Genomic DNA, 18,629 nt, shown 5'->3' on the forward strand with positions numbered 1-18,629 from the left:
TTTACACATGCAGTTTTCAAACACAAAACAAAGATGTAAGCAAATCATCGAAAGTTACAGCTACCGACCCTTTAAGGTAGTATGCGTCTCAAAAGTGAAAGACTTAACTTTTGCTCAAATTTTCCTCAATGACTCTGTCGATCATTGTCTTTCAAAGTAAGAATAAAATCGGGGGGTCACCGTGCAAATGTTGGTACTATAGAAACAAATAATCCACAGATTTACCGATATTTAAAATTCAAAATGGCCGCCATCCCTGTGTTAACTCTATGGAGAAAAAATAAAATTTTCGATTTTTGAAAAAAACAAACCAGTGAAGTTTTCTTACACCAAGAGCTTTAAAATGAACCCCCACAAGTGGTAGATCAGAAAAGAATTGTAAAAGTTTGAGAGTCTAAATACCTGTCCCCAAGGCGCATTCTGTAATGATTGTCATTTGAATAAGACTTATCTATCACTGAAAACAGCACCGGACATTTCTCACTCATCTGTCATCCTGCAACTAAACAACTAGGTGGCAAATCTTGGTAGACTATGATTATAGTAATTACACAACAAATAAACAAACCACAGACACACAGACAAAATATGATCATAAAGAGTCACTTTAATATCATTAATAACCATTACAATAATACTGATACCTATTTTATCAAACTTGTTTTTAAAAACGAAAAAAAAAACTGGTACATTTCTTTCTTTTGGTCACCGACATTGATACATATTTGTTATAAGATTACATGGCTTTCCATAATAAAGACATATGATGCTTCAGAATCCATTACTATGGGCAATTTCTCATTGATCGGAAGAGTGCGAGCATTTTCATGGTAAAACTCACAGATTATCAGTGAAAGATGAGGTTTCTTCTTTACTGAAATACTTTTGTAGTTTCAGGATCACTACACACCTGTTTGAAAATATGATTTGTGGAAGGGCTGGCGAATGAAAGACACAAGGTGTGTGATGATTTTGTTGTCTTCAAAATTTCCAACACAACTGTGGGCAAACATCACACGGGTAAAACCTCACTGTTTAAAAAGAAAGCGGTCAGACCACAGAATGGTGGGAAGTGCAGTTTTGCGATACATATATCCAACCTCAACATTGAAGTACATTATGTTAACCCATGGGCACAGTGGTGAACACCTTCACTTCCCTGCACATAAATGAACCGTCACCATCAAAAACTGTGATCTTACACAGCAGCAAACTGCTTCACTTCCCTGTACATGATCATACCACCCCACTGAAAACAATACAGAGAATCTATTCCCAGTGGGAGAACACATTTCACTACTTTTGTACAACCACAAACAGTAGAGCGGAAGACCGTGCCACTGTCTATCATGGCAAAACTTATCAAAAATCCTGCAAACAAGCTTTCTGCACAGAAAACTGAGGTTACGGAAACGCATCACATGAAAATTGGCTATTTCTTGGGATTTTCAACACTGGTCAGTTGCAGAAAAGAACAAAATCAAGTTACTTTAAATGTACTTTGAAAAATATTGGACAGTATGGTTCATTTGTTATATAGTTTATACACATAGATACATTTCTCATATCCTATTTTCTTATTATCCTCTTTAACTTTTTTCAATAAAAAGGAAAGTGCTTATTAAATCATGTTAATTACAAAAATAAAACAAGCTACACAAAAAACAAAACAGCATATAGGTAAGTGTAGGTATGGAATCCTAGGCGATTAAATGTTGAAATGCTTTGTTAAGATTTTGATCGGAAGTATCTGTGCTATGTACGCCATGAACAGTGTTTTGATTGTTGTGGTAGTTGAAGTTCAACAACAGGTACACAGTCTTTTTTTATCACATATTGTTAAATCTGTGAAATATTTAAAATTTCAATCTCAAAAATAGTTGATATAATACTTCCTGTTGCCTAAAAGATAAATATCTTTGAGTTGACAAAGTATGAAGTTGCACCTATCACCCCCTCCCCACAACCCCCCCCACCTCATTTCAAAGTGTACAGTGCTGCCACCTCCCCCCTACTGCAGATAATGGGGTTAGACAACAGCATGGCTATGACAGGGGTGTGTGACAGTAGAAGAGAGAACTTTGATGCCTATGCCTCATTGCTTACACTCACTACCAATGATGCTTACTCCCCTATTTTCAAATACTAAGGTCCGACATATTCTCCTACCAAAAGTCTGAAGCTGAAAGGGTTATTTCGACAATTGCTGGCCAACACGTCATTTGGCAGGAACACCGTGTGTATATGGAACACAGAGCTCCATCCTTCAGTGTGAACCATTAAACTTCACTCTTTGTTGACACATAAGAAGTTGCGACAGAAAAAAACAAAATTGTAAACTCCGACTAGGAAATTGCAGAAGCTTGTACGGAACTGATATCTACTGCTGAAGAATTGAGCAGTTTAGTCAAAACCAATGCACTACATCCATGATACACAGGAAACTAATGCAAAGCCTGCAAACGTTAAAAATTATAAATATATGCCTGTCTGCATAAAATGCTACATGGGCAGTCAAACTCAATAATAAACGCTCAATAATTGAAATATATCAGAACATTTTGAGTGTACACACAGAAGAATGGATGAAAATGAACAGCCTTCTCAAATATGTAACTACATCTGTGTTCATTGAAAAACAGCACAATAGAAATGTGATGAACAGGTCCCGACACATTCAAGTTCATATCCTGCAGGAAAGTGCATCCAATGGGGTTTTAAGTAGCGTGCTAAAGCAAATTTTGTAATTTCTTACTTTTATGGATGACTAGTGTTGGTTGTACAACTGTTCAACAATTAAGAGAAAAGCCTATGGTAATCAAATGACTGTTTATCAAGGAGGGAAAGGACTGAGGAAACAAAGGTCTACGATGTAAGGTCTATGCTGATTGGATGACTGTTCAGTAATGGAAAGTAAGGTCCAAAGTAATTGGATGACTGTTCAATGATGGAGAGTATAAAGGTCTACGGTGATTGGATGACTGTAAAATGATGAGGAGAAAGGTCTGCGGTGATTGGATGACTGTTGACATGGTGCGAAGAAAGGTCTATGGTGATTGGATGACTGTTTAGTGATGGAGAGCAAAGTCTATGGATATTGGATGACTGTTTAGTGATGGAGAGCAAAGTCTATGGATATTGGATGGCTGTTCAGTGATGGGATGAAAGGTCTATGGTGATTGGAGGACTGTCTCATGATGGGAAGCAAGGTCTACAGTGATTGGAGGACTGTTCAGTGGTGGAGAGTAAAGTCTATGGTGATTGGAGGACTGTCTCATAATGGGAAGCAAGGTCTACGGTGATTGGATGACTGTTACATATAATTGGTCAGCACTCTCATCAGAGAAAGCTTCAACTGCTTGAATCATCAGTTGTCTCCGACTGCTACATTTACGAAATTTTGATGAAAAAGACTGCCAGTTCCTGTTGATTTTCTTTGGCATCCTAAATTATGAATTATGAATTCTCCATGAAAAAATCCCTTATGATAATCTACTGTTCAAAAATAAATTTTGTGCGCTATCTTGGAGTCAAAAGCTGCTGAAAAGTTTATCTGTAAACTTTTCAAAACCACTTCATTTGAGGCAGTGCTTCAATGCAATCTTTATCCTTACAATGTTTCCGTTATGCAGAACATGGCAAATTGCCAACCATAAACTATTTCTTTGAAAGATATGTGAACTATTGCTAAATAGAAATATACTTCTGAACTTGAATTCTCCTCATTTTTCTCTCTCTATCTGGGTAAAATATAATTTCATGTTTGACAGTGTTATAAAAGTAAAGTTGTACAGAGTTGAACTTGGTTTTGTTTGATTTTGACGTGTGCCCTACTTGTTGAACAACGGTCTAGTTGTGTTTAAAATCTTACCATATTTGGGCAGTACCTGTTAATATCCTTGATGTACAGATAAAGCTGTCTGTGCAAAACCATGCTCAGCAGTGATAAGTACCCCAAAGAGGCGTCTGTTGAGGACACTAAGCACTTTTCGAGTATTCTTTTTTAACTTTTTAACTTTAGGCTCAAAATCTGTGCGTGATAAATGGTGCTCTGATTAAAGGTACACTGCACCGGAGGGACAGATATTCAGACTCTCAAAATTTTTACAATACATTATTGGTCTACCACTTGTAGAGGTTCATTTTGAAACTCATGGAGTAGGTTAAGTTTTTGCCAGCTTATTTTTGTGAAAATCAAAAATCCTACTTTCCTCCATAGAGTTAACACAGGGATGGCGGCCATTTTGAATGTTTCTCTGGTGCCAAAATTTGCATGGTGACCCCTGATGTGTATTTTTTCATTTTAAAAGAGAATGGTTTCAAGTTTCCTAGGAGAACGTTATGAGCTGAATACTATCTTCAGGTATCTTCAAAATTAAAGACTGAATCTTTTGCTCAAATTTCCTCCTTTAAACTTCCTACCATTCTGTCTCCAAACCAAGAACAAAAATAAGGGGTTACATTGCAAAGTTTGGTACGATGCAAACAAATTACCTAACATTTACCAATAATCAAAATTCAAAATGGTCGCCAACCCTGTTCAGTGTTCTATGGATACAAATAAAATTTTGATTTTCGAAAAACTTAGACAGTGAAAATTTTTCTTACTCCAAAAGCTTTAAAATTAGCCTCAACAAGTGGGAGATCAGAAAAAATTGTAAAAATTTGAGTTGCATATCTGTGCTTGGGGTGCATTTCTCCTGATTGAAAAGTTTGACAGGATTGGTTTTCATGGCACTTGAACACAAATCATATCTTAATGAGAATCATACACTGACATCACTTGGAACTGTGGATTTCAGATAATGTGGAACATGGGATATATAATGTACGGTAATAAAAATTATGATGACAGTAGGTGTCAATTTGAGGCCACAACTATGTGTGTGAGACAGACACATTGTATGTACAATGTAAACGATTAGCTTGGGTATCACCACACATTTCAGATTCACTGACTCACTGATTAATTACATACAGTAATCTAGCATTGAGCAACTCAGACTGGACCAATAACTGGACAGTTGATTCCTCTGAATCTACAATGTAGCTGTTTTTAGTAACAATTATGGCTAAAAGTTAGTAGATTTTTTTATCTATCTCACGCACACAGTTGTGGCACAGAAGTGAAACCCGCTGAACGATTAGTAAAACATCTTTAGAGAAATATTAACTCAGAATGTTGCCGAGCAACACAAATCTTTGCTATTTCATTATGAAGACATGAAAATCTTGATCCAAAAGTGGAAAAAATATTCAAGTATCCTTATAAATTCACCGATCCTTTTTGACAGATCATACGGTAACGTACATTTCTGGCAACTCCTAGCTTACATTGTCTCTGTTTCTGCATTCAATCAACAATTGCAGAGTAATCAACACATATTGGCCTCATGAGGGCGCTCTCTAAAACAACCCACTGTGGACAAGCCCACGCAAACTATGCACATTTAGTCTGGGATACAATAGGTTGTGAAATATGTCTCTCCTGTTTCTCATAATATTTTTGTCTTGCCTTGCAGCCGTCTAACACTAGTTACTGACTCTATTATTTGGTAAACTACACTGTTTACTATATGTTGTTGTGGCTAGTATAAGTCTCTGCAAAATGTTGTCCCTGTGTAGCACAAATCCAAACTTCTTAAAAAATAACAGCATACAAAATGCACAGTGAGTACACATTATACTGATAGAAAATGCTCCTTTTCGTAATTCCCCTCTCAATGCCTGCGTTTCACTCTAATATGGAGCCTATGAAGACACGACCACTCCAGGCATATGGAATTTGTACCAAGAAGGCTGTTAACAACAAACATAGTTAAGAAGTTTACTGGGTCAGGGAAAAATAATGTTTTCTGAAATTTCACATCAACTCTGTCAGATTATGTTATCTTTCAGCTGATTTTGTCTGATGAGGCTTAATAATAGTGGCACTTGCAGTAATTGAATATTATCAGAGAAGCTCTATTATGAATCAATGCAATATAATGTGCCTGCATGAATGTACCGTTATGTTCCTGGGCTTAACTATCGTCTTCAGGTTTCAAAGTATCAGTAACGCATCAGAGATCAAATTTCAATATCTCTCTGAAGAAATTATGTCAAAAGATGCAAATTTTCCGACATAATGGCCTATTTACAAGTCTTTTAAAAATACTGAGATTATTGTACATTTGGCAACCTCAGAGAAACCGAGTCCTGTGACATAAATGTGTTTACGTTTTTCACATAACAAATTTCTGCATTAGCGAGACACACATGCCACATCTTGATGGATAACACATGACATCCAATCAGAGAACCCCCGACGATTGCTTTGATGTTAAACGAAAAAATTTTCCCTCTGAAACAGAATGAGACTAATATGCAAGTCACATACTACATAACAATACATAGAACGCAGTATTCAAAACAGTTCATGGATTTATGAGAAAGAAACGACTTACAGTCCACAAAAAGTGACGTTTTTCTCTTGCTTCTGCAGATCAGCACACATTAGAGTAATTAGAGTATAGAAGTGTAACATCTATTTGTATGTTGGGTTATGGTACAGTTGTCTTTTATGATAAATTGTCTGAGATGTACTTGGTGTTCTTGTAGTGGGCAATATTGAGATGCTCCCTGTCGTGGATGAAGATACACGTCAATTGAGGCTTGTCGGTATCCTCCGAGAAGGAGATCATGAACTTGGACACGCCCGTGTTTGGGCTGACGGTGAGCGCCGACACGTCCCCTCCTGGAACGATGCAGTTGAAGTCGTCGATGAAGTGGCGGATCAGCTCGCGCAGGAACCCGCCGTGGCTCACCACCAGGATGTCCGCACTCAGGATCACGTCTTCGCCAACGTCCATCAGTGGGTCTGAATCGCAGCGCTGCATGACCACGGGTTCCTTGGACGTGCGCGATACGACGACATTTGGCGTTACGTCTTTGTACACCTCCGACTCTGCTATCTCATCGTCAGAGTCCTCGATGTGGAATCTAGTTCTTGAGGGAGTTTTCTCCCACTTAAGTGGCGTTTTCTCAGCCGATTCATCATCGCTGGAAGCTATCTTGGCACGCTTGGCCTCCCTCCCAGGTGTACTTTCTGTGACATCATTATTCTCTCCTGTCATTTCAGTTTTAGCAGCATCATTAACTTTGTCAGCAGAGGCGATAACAGCAGAGTCAGTACAAGAAACAGTGCAGTCCTGACAAACTGCCTCTTCTGTGGGACAAATCTCTTCACTATGCTGATTTGGTGATTTTGAAAGATGCTGATTGGCCGCTGTTGTAGAGCTATGCTGATTGGACGATGTTTCACTTTCTCTGGCATTTTCACCGCTCTCATTCAGCGCAGCATTCGTAAGACATTCCCCCGTAACACTCAGATCACAACTCACCTCACCTTTCAGATCCGAGGCAAGATTTTTCCCTGATGGGGCTGTTTGCTGAGTGTCAGCACAGTTTATCTCGGTCGGGTTTGATTCCCCAACGACTGAGTCTGCAACAGCGTGTGTTCCCTGAGATTTTGTACGCTTAGATTCTGACTGGCCTCCAGCAGCAGCAGCAGCGTTTGGCACGACATAGACCACCTCTGTACTCTGTGATGAGTGTGTCCCTTGGCGGATGCTCAAATTCAATGCTTTATCCGGAGGCTGTGGATCTCGATGGCCGTACACTCCGGACAGACGCGGAAGCTGATACTTCCAACTGTTGTTGCCGTTACTGGGCGTGTTCAGGTTGTCAAGTTTTCGACCCACCAACTGTTGGCAGAGTTCTTTGAAGAAAACTTCTGCTCTCTGCCTGACCTGAAAGAAAGATGAACACTGTCAGTCTGAACAGTGACACGGCAATCACCCACGCTTTGGATACAGATGTACCCTGGACAGTTCTGTGCGAGGAGCAATGATAGACAAAAACCATGTTGGAGGCAAAAACAGTCCACATTTGATCAGTATTTCCCTTGCTCAAAAGTCTACACGGTGTGAAAAGAAAGGGGGTTTCAAAACTGCATTACACGTGTGTTTAACCTCTCGATGGCAGTCCTCTTTTGGTGATTTCCTGTACTATGGATATTGGTTTGCTTGACTAGTCATACAGCAACAGAACATACCCGAATATCAGGGTTGTAAACATGGGTATTTTTGGGGGGGTTACCCCTCTGTTTTTGGAGCAATTAATCCAAATGTTAGTGACCACACAAAAGAATACATTTTCACAACAAAATAATATTCAAAATATACATTGAAATGTAAATTGGCCACCTCTCAGTTTCTCCAAGCTTTGGAGAAAACTGTATATGTTCAAGAAATAGTGGATTTTACAAACAGCTTCTAAGGTAGTATATGCCTCGAAAGTGAAAGACTCAAACTTTTGTTCAAACTTTCTTCAAGGAATCCTCCGGATCACCGTGCAAATTTTGGTACTGAAGAAACAAATTACCCGAGTTTCACCGATTTTTGAAATTCAAAATGGCCACCATCCCTGTGTTACACCTCTATGGAGAAAAATAAAATTTTTGATTTTCGAAAAGTCTGAATATCTGTCCCGAGGTGCATTCTACCTTAATGATAACACGGCAGTGTAAAATAACAAAGCTACTAACCTGATGGATGGTTTCACCACCCGGTGGTGTGAAATTTGCCAGAGACAGTTTCTGTTTCCGAGCAGCTCTGCGAAGATCTTGTCTGGTTTTGCCTTCAACTGTGCCATATTTCTGGAACAAATCAGAGCTTGTCAGTAGGGAATCGCTGGTACATAATGACAACAAAGTGAGACTAGCTTAACCTGTTCACCCCAATGGTCAGTAAATAAGACCCCAATCACCATTGATAACAATGGGTTTGGGCCAAACCACGATGGCAAAAGGGGTAAATATGCCTTTACACAAAGTCTCTTAACATCACATCAATTTGTCAAAACCAGATCATAAGATAATGAATTTCAATATTTCAATCAAAACATCAATACTATTTCACTATGGAAATAGCCCTCAAAAAACCTCCGATGTCGCTTTTTTCAAACCAGTGAAGACTTGACGTATATTTTTTCTCATCATGTGACATGTTCTGGGGGATTGCAACATGGAATGAACATGTGGCATGCTATATAATAATACTAGTTATCACATGAATAGTGCTAGTTATCTCATGAACAGTACTGGTTGTCATCTGGGCAGCACTAATTTAACACTCTCTGTCCACCTCGGAGTACCTACCCTTTCTCGAAGTCTAGGATCTTTCTGTATTGGCAGACTCTTACACATGTTGTTCTTCTCCAGCACATGTTTAGTGGTCTAACGCATAGAAATATAGAGTAAAGGAGATTATTATAGCCATTGGTTTGTTCATTACAATAAATTGTCAGGTATAGGTATTCTGAAATTCACACGCACCACTGAATTTATCATACATTGAACTTCTGCATTCCTATTTTACATGAGGAATCATTAAGAAGTACTTTTTTTGCTGCTTGGGAGAAAAACCAGTGTAGTACTATGAAAAGAAAAGTCTAAACTTTTTAAACAGATAAGCCATACCTGTAAAGCCCTGGCCAAATCACTGGCATACACATGGGTGTATTTCTGATTCTGGAGCCTACTGCCAAGCAAGACGGCCTGTTTCACCCCTTCCTCTGATAATGGAACATCCTGCTGCCCTGTGAATTTTAAGGGATTTTTAATTGTATGCATATCAAGTATTTCAGGGCTCTGACAACCAAATGTTATTTCAACATTATTCATGTAAGGCCATTATGAAAATACCTGGGAATATGCACAAGGACTTTAACAAAGCATACTGCCATACCTATAGTGAAGGCCAAAGTGCCACAATGATGTTCTATTGTCTACTATGCACTGTCACTATGTTATTATCATAATTACCCTACACCCATGACTGGGATTTCAAATTGACTGTGATGTGGGTGTATGGTCATGGCCATTTTCAAGAATTTTTCAAAAGGACACTTTAAACTGTTCTCTTTTATTAATTATAATTATCATGAATAAGGATCAGAAGGTCACAGTTGAAAGTTCAGGATTGGACAATCAAATCACCAAGTTTACTACAAGCTACTTGAAATTCAAAATGGCACAAGCTACTTGAAATTCAAAATGGCATCCATCCTGGGTCTTAATAAGTGACTCGGGAAAAACTAATTTTTTGATTTGCACAAGACATCCAAAACTTTGACTACACAGGTTTCATAGCGAATCCACACAAATAAAATATTGTGAAAACTTCAACACTGCCAGTGAGGTGCATTCTACCAAAAATAAACAAATGTTATTTCAATAACAGCTCTTACCCTGGATAATTTCTTCTTTGTTGCATTGAGTCTCTCCACTGAAAAATTAAAAAAGACAAAAACGTGATCAATTTCCCCGTTGCTGCACTCCAAACTGTAAGCTGAGTAAAAGTTAGAGCAACAGAAGAATTTAAAACATATCAATTTTGATGTAAGTGTCCACTAGGTATTCAGTATGGGATGAGTTACTTCTGTATTACATGCACACTGGTGCAGATGAAGAACTGTGTTTGCGTAGGTCAACTTCAAAATGAGTTGGACCAGAAATACACAAAACCTTTTATCACTCATGAAACTGACAAAAGCTATGAAAGGGATCATTCATACACCTTTACCGTCACCTTCCTTATGCAAAACATAACCTTTAGCCTTTGACCTACATTTTCTGACACACATCTTGAGTTCAACCAACGGACAGAAAAACAATTTGTACAATCATAACCTACAGGTACATCTCTCTTGATGACTAAGTTTAAACTTCATGCCAATATATGCAAACAGTTACTGGAATTCTACAGAAATTAGCTAGTACCCTTCTACTTCAAATTCAGGGAGAATCCTGCCACAATGGCTAATTTACATAACAATATAATTAATTGTTATGTAAATGAATTGCTATTGTTTCATCAAAATTAAAGAGTTGTTGTCACCATGCTTAATTGCCTGGGGAGAACATTGATATGTATACTGAGTGTACCAGGTCCATGCAGACAGTAGAGGGGGGTCTTCCCCCTCTACTGTCTATGTAGAGGGGGGTCTTCCCCCTCGACTGTCTACCGGTATGGTCCATGGTGTACCCCATCATGAGTTTAATGACTTGTGTCTCTGCTATTACAATTTCATGTGAGATTTCAGAAAATTGACTAAGTGTACATGTTTATTTCTTGTTGTTTAGTGTTCTACAGGTATGCTAAATACCAAGTATTTCATAATACAACTTCAACAGATACATGTATCCTAATTATCCTACAACTTCAGTAGGCAAGCTAAATACCCATTATTTCATCATAGAAGTACTTCCCCACGCAATATCTACATATTTGTATACAGATAATAGTTTTGTAATTTAGTATCAATAACATATGGTAACCATAAAGTGTAGTTATGCAGCATAGAAATGGAAAGGACACTTCTGAATTCTTCCGGAGTACAAAATGTAGTAACAAGAGGTGCTTATGCATATCACACTTAACCCTTGGAACGCCAAAGTCATTTTTGTTGCCTGTATAAAATATAACCGTAACAATTTTTTTCATGTCCAAACATTTTCTTCTAATTTTCCAAGAATTTTGACCAAAAACTGGAGTTTATGATAAGTACTGTTCATCTGGTCCAAAATTTTCAAAAGAATTACAAAAAATTCATAAAAATCGGTAAAATGTGTCACTATAATTTTGGTGGGAAAAATTACAGCACTCAAAGGGTTAAATGGTACCAGGCCAACTCTCCCAGAAGATGAAGAAAAACTTTCTTCATGTTTATACAATAATATTGTATATGTAACTTTGGAGGTTTAATCTTGAAGTCTAATTGTTGTTTCTTTGTATCTGAACAAACAATGATATACACTGTACCTTCTGAACCGTGCACTTTAAAGTTCTGAGAAACGCATGACTACTGTATGGTTTTAAAGGAAACTTTATACCCATCATGTTTTTATCAAATATGAGAAATTAGTCCCCCGATGTTCATATTTTTGTCACAATCTTAAAATCATGGAATGAGACCCTCTCAAAGCTTTACGAGAAAGTGAAGTAAAAGAATAGGCCGCTCTTGGAAAAGTTTGCAAAGACTGTCTTTTACCTGGAAAAATTAGACGAGTCATTGCAATACAAATGTGCAAATTTCATTACCATATGAAAAATCTGAATGAGGTCAACATTAGCCTGGTGCAAGGTATGTGGCATTTCATCAAATTAAGTACAGGTATCCATGAATGGCCTAAACAGAAATTATGCAAATGTATGCTAATTATGCATGCCTTGCTAACCGAAATTTCTTCATATCAATTAACTTCACTGAAACAGAAAATTTCAGTTGAATCAGATATTAGTATTTGAAAAATTGTGTTTGCAGACAGACAAACAGAGGGACAGATCGACAACTGCTTTGTGTGACAGAACTTAAAATCAAGGATTATATGTACAATGCAAAGTTGATCATTACATAGTTGAAATTCCAAAACAACTGCTTTACCCTAACTCTAAATTCTGGGAGGCAAACTTGTATTTTTACCAAAAAAAGGGCAGTTAAAACGTTATTTCAGGGATGTAGAAAATAGCTGGCAGCCAGCAAAACCAACTGGCTGTTTGCTAAAATTTGCCGGCTGTGAAAATTTAGTTTCAGTCAAAATCAAGACATTTTTGCACAAAATTTGTGCGCTCACACACCACTTGTAACTACCTGTACTTTCATTTTTGCCTTGTGTAACCAAATTTTCATCATCCTTGCATTTACTCTACATGTTACAAAACAAGTCCCCGATACAGCAGACGAGAAAGGTGAGTATCCTAAAAACTGTGTCCCAGAAAAATTCTACCATAAAACCAAAGATAAACTCAAATTATCAATATCAGACAGAGTAATCTGTATACATATTTTACATAGGTTTCATTACACAATAACCTAAATTGACTGCCAGTATGGTCTGGAGGAAAATTAATTACCCAGCATGTTTTGCCTTGAAGTAAATTTTCTAGGTCACATGTATTGTGAACAACTGATTCATAGAGGTTGTATGAAATTCCTAAATTGAATAAAAGAGTTCAGAAACTATGAAAATCAATAGCAATTATACCCATCCACAATTCAAGAAGTCAAATATAAAATTGGGGTCACCATGCAAATTTTGGTACTAGAGAAACACATTACCTAAGATTTACCGATATCTGAAATTCAAAATGGCTGCCATCCCTGTGTTACCTCTATGGAGAAAGATAAAATTTTCCATTTTCGAAAAGCTAAAATTGTGAACATTTTCTTGCACTAAGAGCTGCAAGTGGTAGATAAGCAAAGAATTGTAAAAGTTTGAGAGTCGGAAAATGTGTCTCCAAGGTGCATTCTACCTTAACATAAATAGACTGTAATTATTAATAGCCTAACCTCCAGAAGATCTCCCTTCATTCTACAAGAGCAAACAACAAACATCTCCAAAAATATATCTTCATCAGACCAAAGATTTTGTCATAATGAATATCTTCTGTAATTCTCGCTACTATAAATAATTTTTGTCTTGTACTAGGGAGCCAAACTATGTGATATTGAAATGCACTGTGGGTAAAAAGCCGACTTCTCACCTCTGCAAGAGTTTAAGATAGTGATCTCATGATATATTACGGCAGAAAGTTCTGTTTGTTTGTGAAAACTAGCTTCGCTCATTAATCTTTTCAGGCATGTCCGGCATAAATTCCTGTACAACCTAAAACTTTATTTTTCCTTCTGTATTATGAGTAGATGTAGAAATCAGCCATATTGAAAATGTGATGGACCACCACTCAGTGACAAAATTGTACAATACAAATATAATAAGCAGAAGTGATCTTCAGCTGATTGGAGAAGATACACGATAGGATCTATTTACATATGTTAAACAAATAAGATTGGTTAAATGATTGAACATGAAGAGATGGACCAATCACAGACAACCCTGTGAAAGTTAAACTTCTTTGGAAATGAACCCTGCAACACGGTTAAATTTATGGATATGGATTTATTTTCCCTCCATGGCTTAGCTGATTTCAACTGTAAAGTTTGGTGTACCTATCAGAAAAGAATTTTAATCCAACAGAGAATGTGTGTGTCCAATTGCAACAAAATAACCTTGATTGAATGGTTAGGGCATGACCATTTACTATTCGGAGGGGTGGTCAAACGGGAATAAGAAATTCAAATACGAGCAAAAGTTTCAAAAAGTTAATGGAGACCTGCTGCCTTTGCAAAATGATATTTGAAAAATGCACAGAAATTGAAGTTTGAGGTAAAAGTTCACACGTTCTGTGTATTTGTGAGAAAATATACTCAGATCTTGGATGTCCAAAGAAAACTGCATATCATCACTCTGACCACCCACTACCAAGATCAAATGATGCATACAACATAGCTTAAAAACCTGTAGAGCATAATTTTACAGCCTACTGCATTTCACCAGGCATAGACCTGGAGGTGTGGACCACCCTTATTCTGATAACAATCTATTCAAATGCTAATAACAATGTAATGGAGACACTGTCAGGACATTGCGCATGTAAATTGAATATTGTTATGTAAATACAACAAATGTGATTTTCAATCGTACAGCATTCCTTTTGAATCTGAAAGTGAAATTTCAATGTCCTGAGATGATGTGTTCTATTCTCAATATGAGTATGTGCTCTGGGGGTAGACAGAGATTTTTCACCTGGTTATCAGGTAATATTAATTAAAGCTCCATAAGCTGTATCTTTTGGCTATTTTTTCAGAACTTTTGTTTTGTGGTTTCCCTACACTTTTTGCATTGAATCCCGTAACTAATTTATTGCCAAGTATTTAGCATATCAACACAACCTATATGAGTATAATCTCCATTGTTATTGTTGAAAATTGTATTGAAGTCTGGACTAGAATTCATTTGTAAACAATAAACAATAATGATCACTACAACACATACAAGCTGTGTTGACAAGAAGAATACTCGAAATTTCAAGCATGACAAACGGATTAGGGTCAGACACGGTAGTTAATATAACACAAGCAGAATACTGTAAAACTTGCCACAAGTTACACAGCTAATGTTCCTTCAACTACTCTTGATTTGGTTGGAAACTACCAATATATATCTATATTTGTGTACGTATGTATGTACATATGTATGTATATATGTACGTACGTACATATGTGTATGTATTTATGTATGTATTATTGTATGTATGTATGTATGTATGTATGTGTGTGTGTATGCATTTGTATATTTCAGTATATGTGTGTGCATGTGCATGCATGCGTCCTGTTCAAACCAGCACTTTTCGACGTGAAAAACCATTAACACACCAAAGATTTCGGGTATTCCTTCTGCTTAATTTCTTACAACTCCAGCCGCACCAACTTCCAGTAGCAGACCGAATAAAGACAGCCTATTGTTGACTTAGAGCTGCAACAATAGGCAACAAACAATTATATATCATCATTGACTTTGACTTTACCTGTGAACTATGGTTTTACTTGCTTACCAGCGGTAAAATTTTTACAAGACAGTGACATTGCTCAAATTAAAATTGAACCTCTGGCCCACTGCCATCTTCTATGGTACAGGCAGCAACAGCATGCCTTTAGCTCGAAGGACTTTCGATTACCATGAAGCAAAGTGCCCCCACCGGTGACAACATAAACTTTGTCTCGTCCCCCATACCAATGCAAAACCTATGGCGTTGTGACTGTCAGGGATATCCACAGCTATAAATGCCGCATCACAAACAGATACAGACTTTGTTCAACAACTCCTGACATTGATGGACCCAAGTGCTCCAGCGAAAGCTTAACCAACACCACTTCACCAGTTATCGAACAAGCAGGTCAATGGACTTCCCAATCAAAATTCTTCAAACCTTTCATCTCGAGTTCAACCACGGGTAGGTTTCGAAAATCTAGATTCTGTTTGTGATTTCACATGACCAAACTTGCCATTGTATATCATGCAAAGAGGGTGAAAATATAGATTTGGGTCAATACCGTAAGCACATGAGGAAGTGATACTGTCTGGCAGGATTAGAGTTAATATCCGGAAATTGTGCAGAAAATGCTGTTAAAATCATAAAAGTCAATTTTAGGAGTGTATCAAAATAAATCATATCATTTAGCTCTTTAAATGTCTTTGTGTGTCTTCACAAATCCACTCACTTCATTCTCTAACCAGTTAAGGCTTCTGCAGCGTTATTCACAACTGAAAGCAGGGGTTAAACCGCAAAATAAGGGTTAATGGTTTTAAGATGCCTGATACTCAATCACTAATCTAATGTAACAGAGCCCTGTCTGAAGTTACAGTATGCAAGCAAAGACTAGGGTGTAATTTGACTCACCCAGTTCATCGCACAAAAGTCACTATAATTAACTCTCAATACAATGGCTACAAAATGCTACCTTGCTATGTGCAGTAACCTCAGATGAAAAAAAATATAACAACTTGAGAAAAGTCTTTTTCGCAAAAAATTAGAATTTTTATTTATAACACAGGACAATCTCTTTGATCAATATTTTTTCTCTATCATGATTTCTATGCTAAATAGGTTCAAAATTCGCTTCTGAAAACAATGGTACATGACTACTTTACTAGTTTATCATGATTGAGATGAGATCATATTGAAAAATTGTATGTGCATGTGTTTGTACAATCAGAATCCTGTCATTTTAAGTCCAATGACGATTGCTTACAACAATATGCGTCAATTTTTCAGCCATGAGATTCTGCTCCATATACTCATGCATTTTTGTGCTCTGAAAAACGTTTTACTATTCCATTACTTCAGGTTTTACATTTCCATTATGAAACAGTTGAAGTGCACAAAATAGCTACAAAATTACCATGGTTCTGCAGATTTCACTTCGTAAAAGGTACAAAGCATCACGAAGTTAAGTCTTTCTCGTCTGGGCAACGTTTTGCTAACTTAGACTTCGTTAAAAATGCGCACTGTACAAAATACTGATTGTTGTCACAATCCTGTTATCGCGTTTACTTCCCAGCATAGCTTTACAAGGAGATGGCTGGTAAATCTGGCTAAAGAGATGACCTTCGCTACAGTAAGATCAACAAACGAGAACTGGGGAGAAGTGTTACAAATGAAATTCATTTATCACGAACGCGATCGCGTTTCGAATCGCCAGACACGATTTGGAGGTGCACTGTTTCACGGACGGCGACGCGCTGTCGTGGGTTCGACGTGTTAACACCAGAATTCGCATTGTGAAGCGTTGTATCTCGGCCTGAGTTGGAGTGTAGGGTCGCCCACGTCGAGGCCCTACATTCCGTGTCACTAACCAGGGTCACTTTTCTGGCATGGTTTCAAAGCTCGGATAACGCAGCAAAAACAATGCGCCATCACTCTAGCTTTACACCGCGCAAGATTACCAGAGCGTGGCTTGAAATGTAAAGTAAATGACGCTGATTTGGGGTAAAAGGCAATGCAAAACTGCACGTCCACCTTTTGAACACAGAAGCGACAAATTAGCACATTTGACACACATTCTTCTCTTGTAAAAGGAGACTCACATTTAACGCTAACACAGTTTGCAAACATTTTAACCATACTTTCGGCACACAACAGATTCAATCACCTTAAAGAATCAACATATGGTAGACTACTTACTGTCGGATGAGTGTTAAAGCAAAAACTACCGAGTTTTTCGTCATTTAGGGGACTTCTTTTCCAGCAGTTCAACACTGAGCTGACACTTGGCTCATTCAAGCTGGGAAGAAAGATGGCTGTGTAAAAACAGCACCGAATTCGAATGCAAATAATTACGAGACGGCATTTTCGACAAACTGTTTTGGCCTAAAATTCAATTAATTCGCATTGTGAATTAAAATCAAATTATTTTTTATTGTAGCTATTATGGCATTCCGTTTTCATAATCTCTAAACACAATCTGAACGACATACTACGAAGATATCCATAAACTCAACTTGCCTCGATTTGGCAACTGGGACAAAATGGCTGACTAAAATGAAAATCTGGCGCCAGACAGTTATTTTTCTGGACAACTTCAAGATTTCTCGTCTGCATCAAGTTCCATCGGTATCTTAAGACCTCTATCGCGAGTTTATCATTCTCCAGAATTTTATCGATTTTAGTGCGTAGATAGGAGAAGTATTTCTCTTTCCGGACTTTTTATGTTCTCTACCACTGATGTGAACGTCGCCCAAACTTGTTCTGTACGTTACGACTGTCTGTAGACTCGAGCGTACGTTCGCACGGATTACCCGGCGACTGGTCGTTTGCGTAGACGGTACATTTAGGTTCTCTCGCTCAAGCATCGCTGGAAAAGGAGGCCAACATGAGTGAATTCAAAGTCCATCACTATGTTAATGAGTTGTTGACGGAATTAGGGTAAGCACTGCACGCAATAAGCGTTACAAGTAATATAAGTTCCCTTCCTACCTCCGCGACCATGGTGTCCATTCCCGTTGAAGCAGTGTGTTGCATGGCTGCAGAGTTATTTCGTTATGAATGTTTGTCTCTTGAATGTTGCCACATAAAATGAGCAAATTTTCTAATGATTTGCCAACAGTAATGCAGTATTTTAGGAAACTTGACTTAAGCAAAATGTCAAATAATTTTTTTCAATTATCATAGTTTGTGCTTTGTAGATAC

The 18,629-nt window shown here is 37.7% G+C and overlaps 2 protein-coding genes across 2 annotated transcripts in view; one reads left to right on the forward strand and one right to left on the reverse strand.

The window, feature by feature from the left end:
• Nucleotides 1–589: 589 nt before the first annotated feature.
• On the reverse strand, nt 590–17,740 carry LOC139120285 (uncharacterized). The gene is made up of 6 exons (XM_070684577.1): nt 17,625–17,740; nt 10,291–10,328; nt 9,521–9,639; nt 9,200–9,277; nt 8,588–8,698; nt 590–7,790 (listed from the first exon to the last, which is right to left on the reverse strand). The coding sequence occupies exons 1-6, from the start codon at nt 17,666–17,668 to the stop codon at nt 6,561–6,563; spliced, it is 1,620 nt and encodes a 539-aa protein (XP_070540678.1). The 5' UTR covers nt 17,669–17,740; the 3' UTR covers nt 590–6,560.
• A 210-nt stretch (nt 17,741–17,950) lies between these two features.
• Nucleotides 17,951–18,629, forward strand: part of LOC139120277 (gamma-tubulin complex component 2-like) — a 35,885-nt gene continuing 35,206 nt past the window's right edge. Inside the window, exon 1 of the mRNA XM_070684564.1 lies at nt 17,951–18,365. Coding sequence (XP_070540665.1) covers nt 18,313–18,365 — 53 coding nt within the window. The 5' untranslated portion in view covers nt 17,951–18,312. The remainder of the gene's footprint in view (nt 18,366–18,629) is intronic.

This window comes from Ptychodera flava, chromosome 2, assembly GCF_041260155.1.
Source record: "Ptychodera flava strain L36383 chromosome 2, AS_Pfla_20210202, whole genome shotgun sequence".
NCBI lineage: Eukaryota > Metazoa > Hemichordata > Enteropneusta > Ptychoderidae > Ptychodera > Ptychodera flava.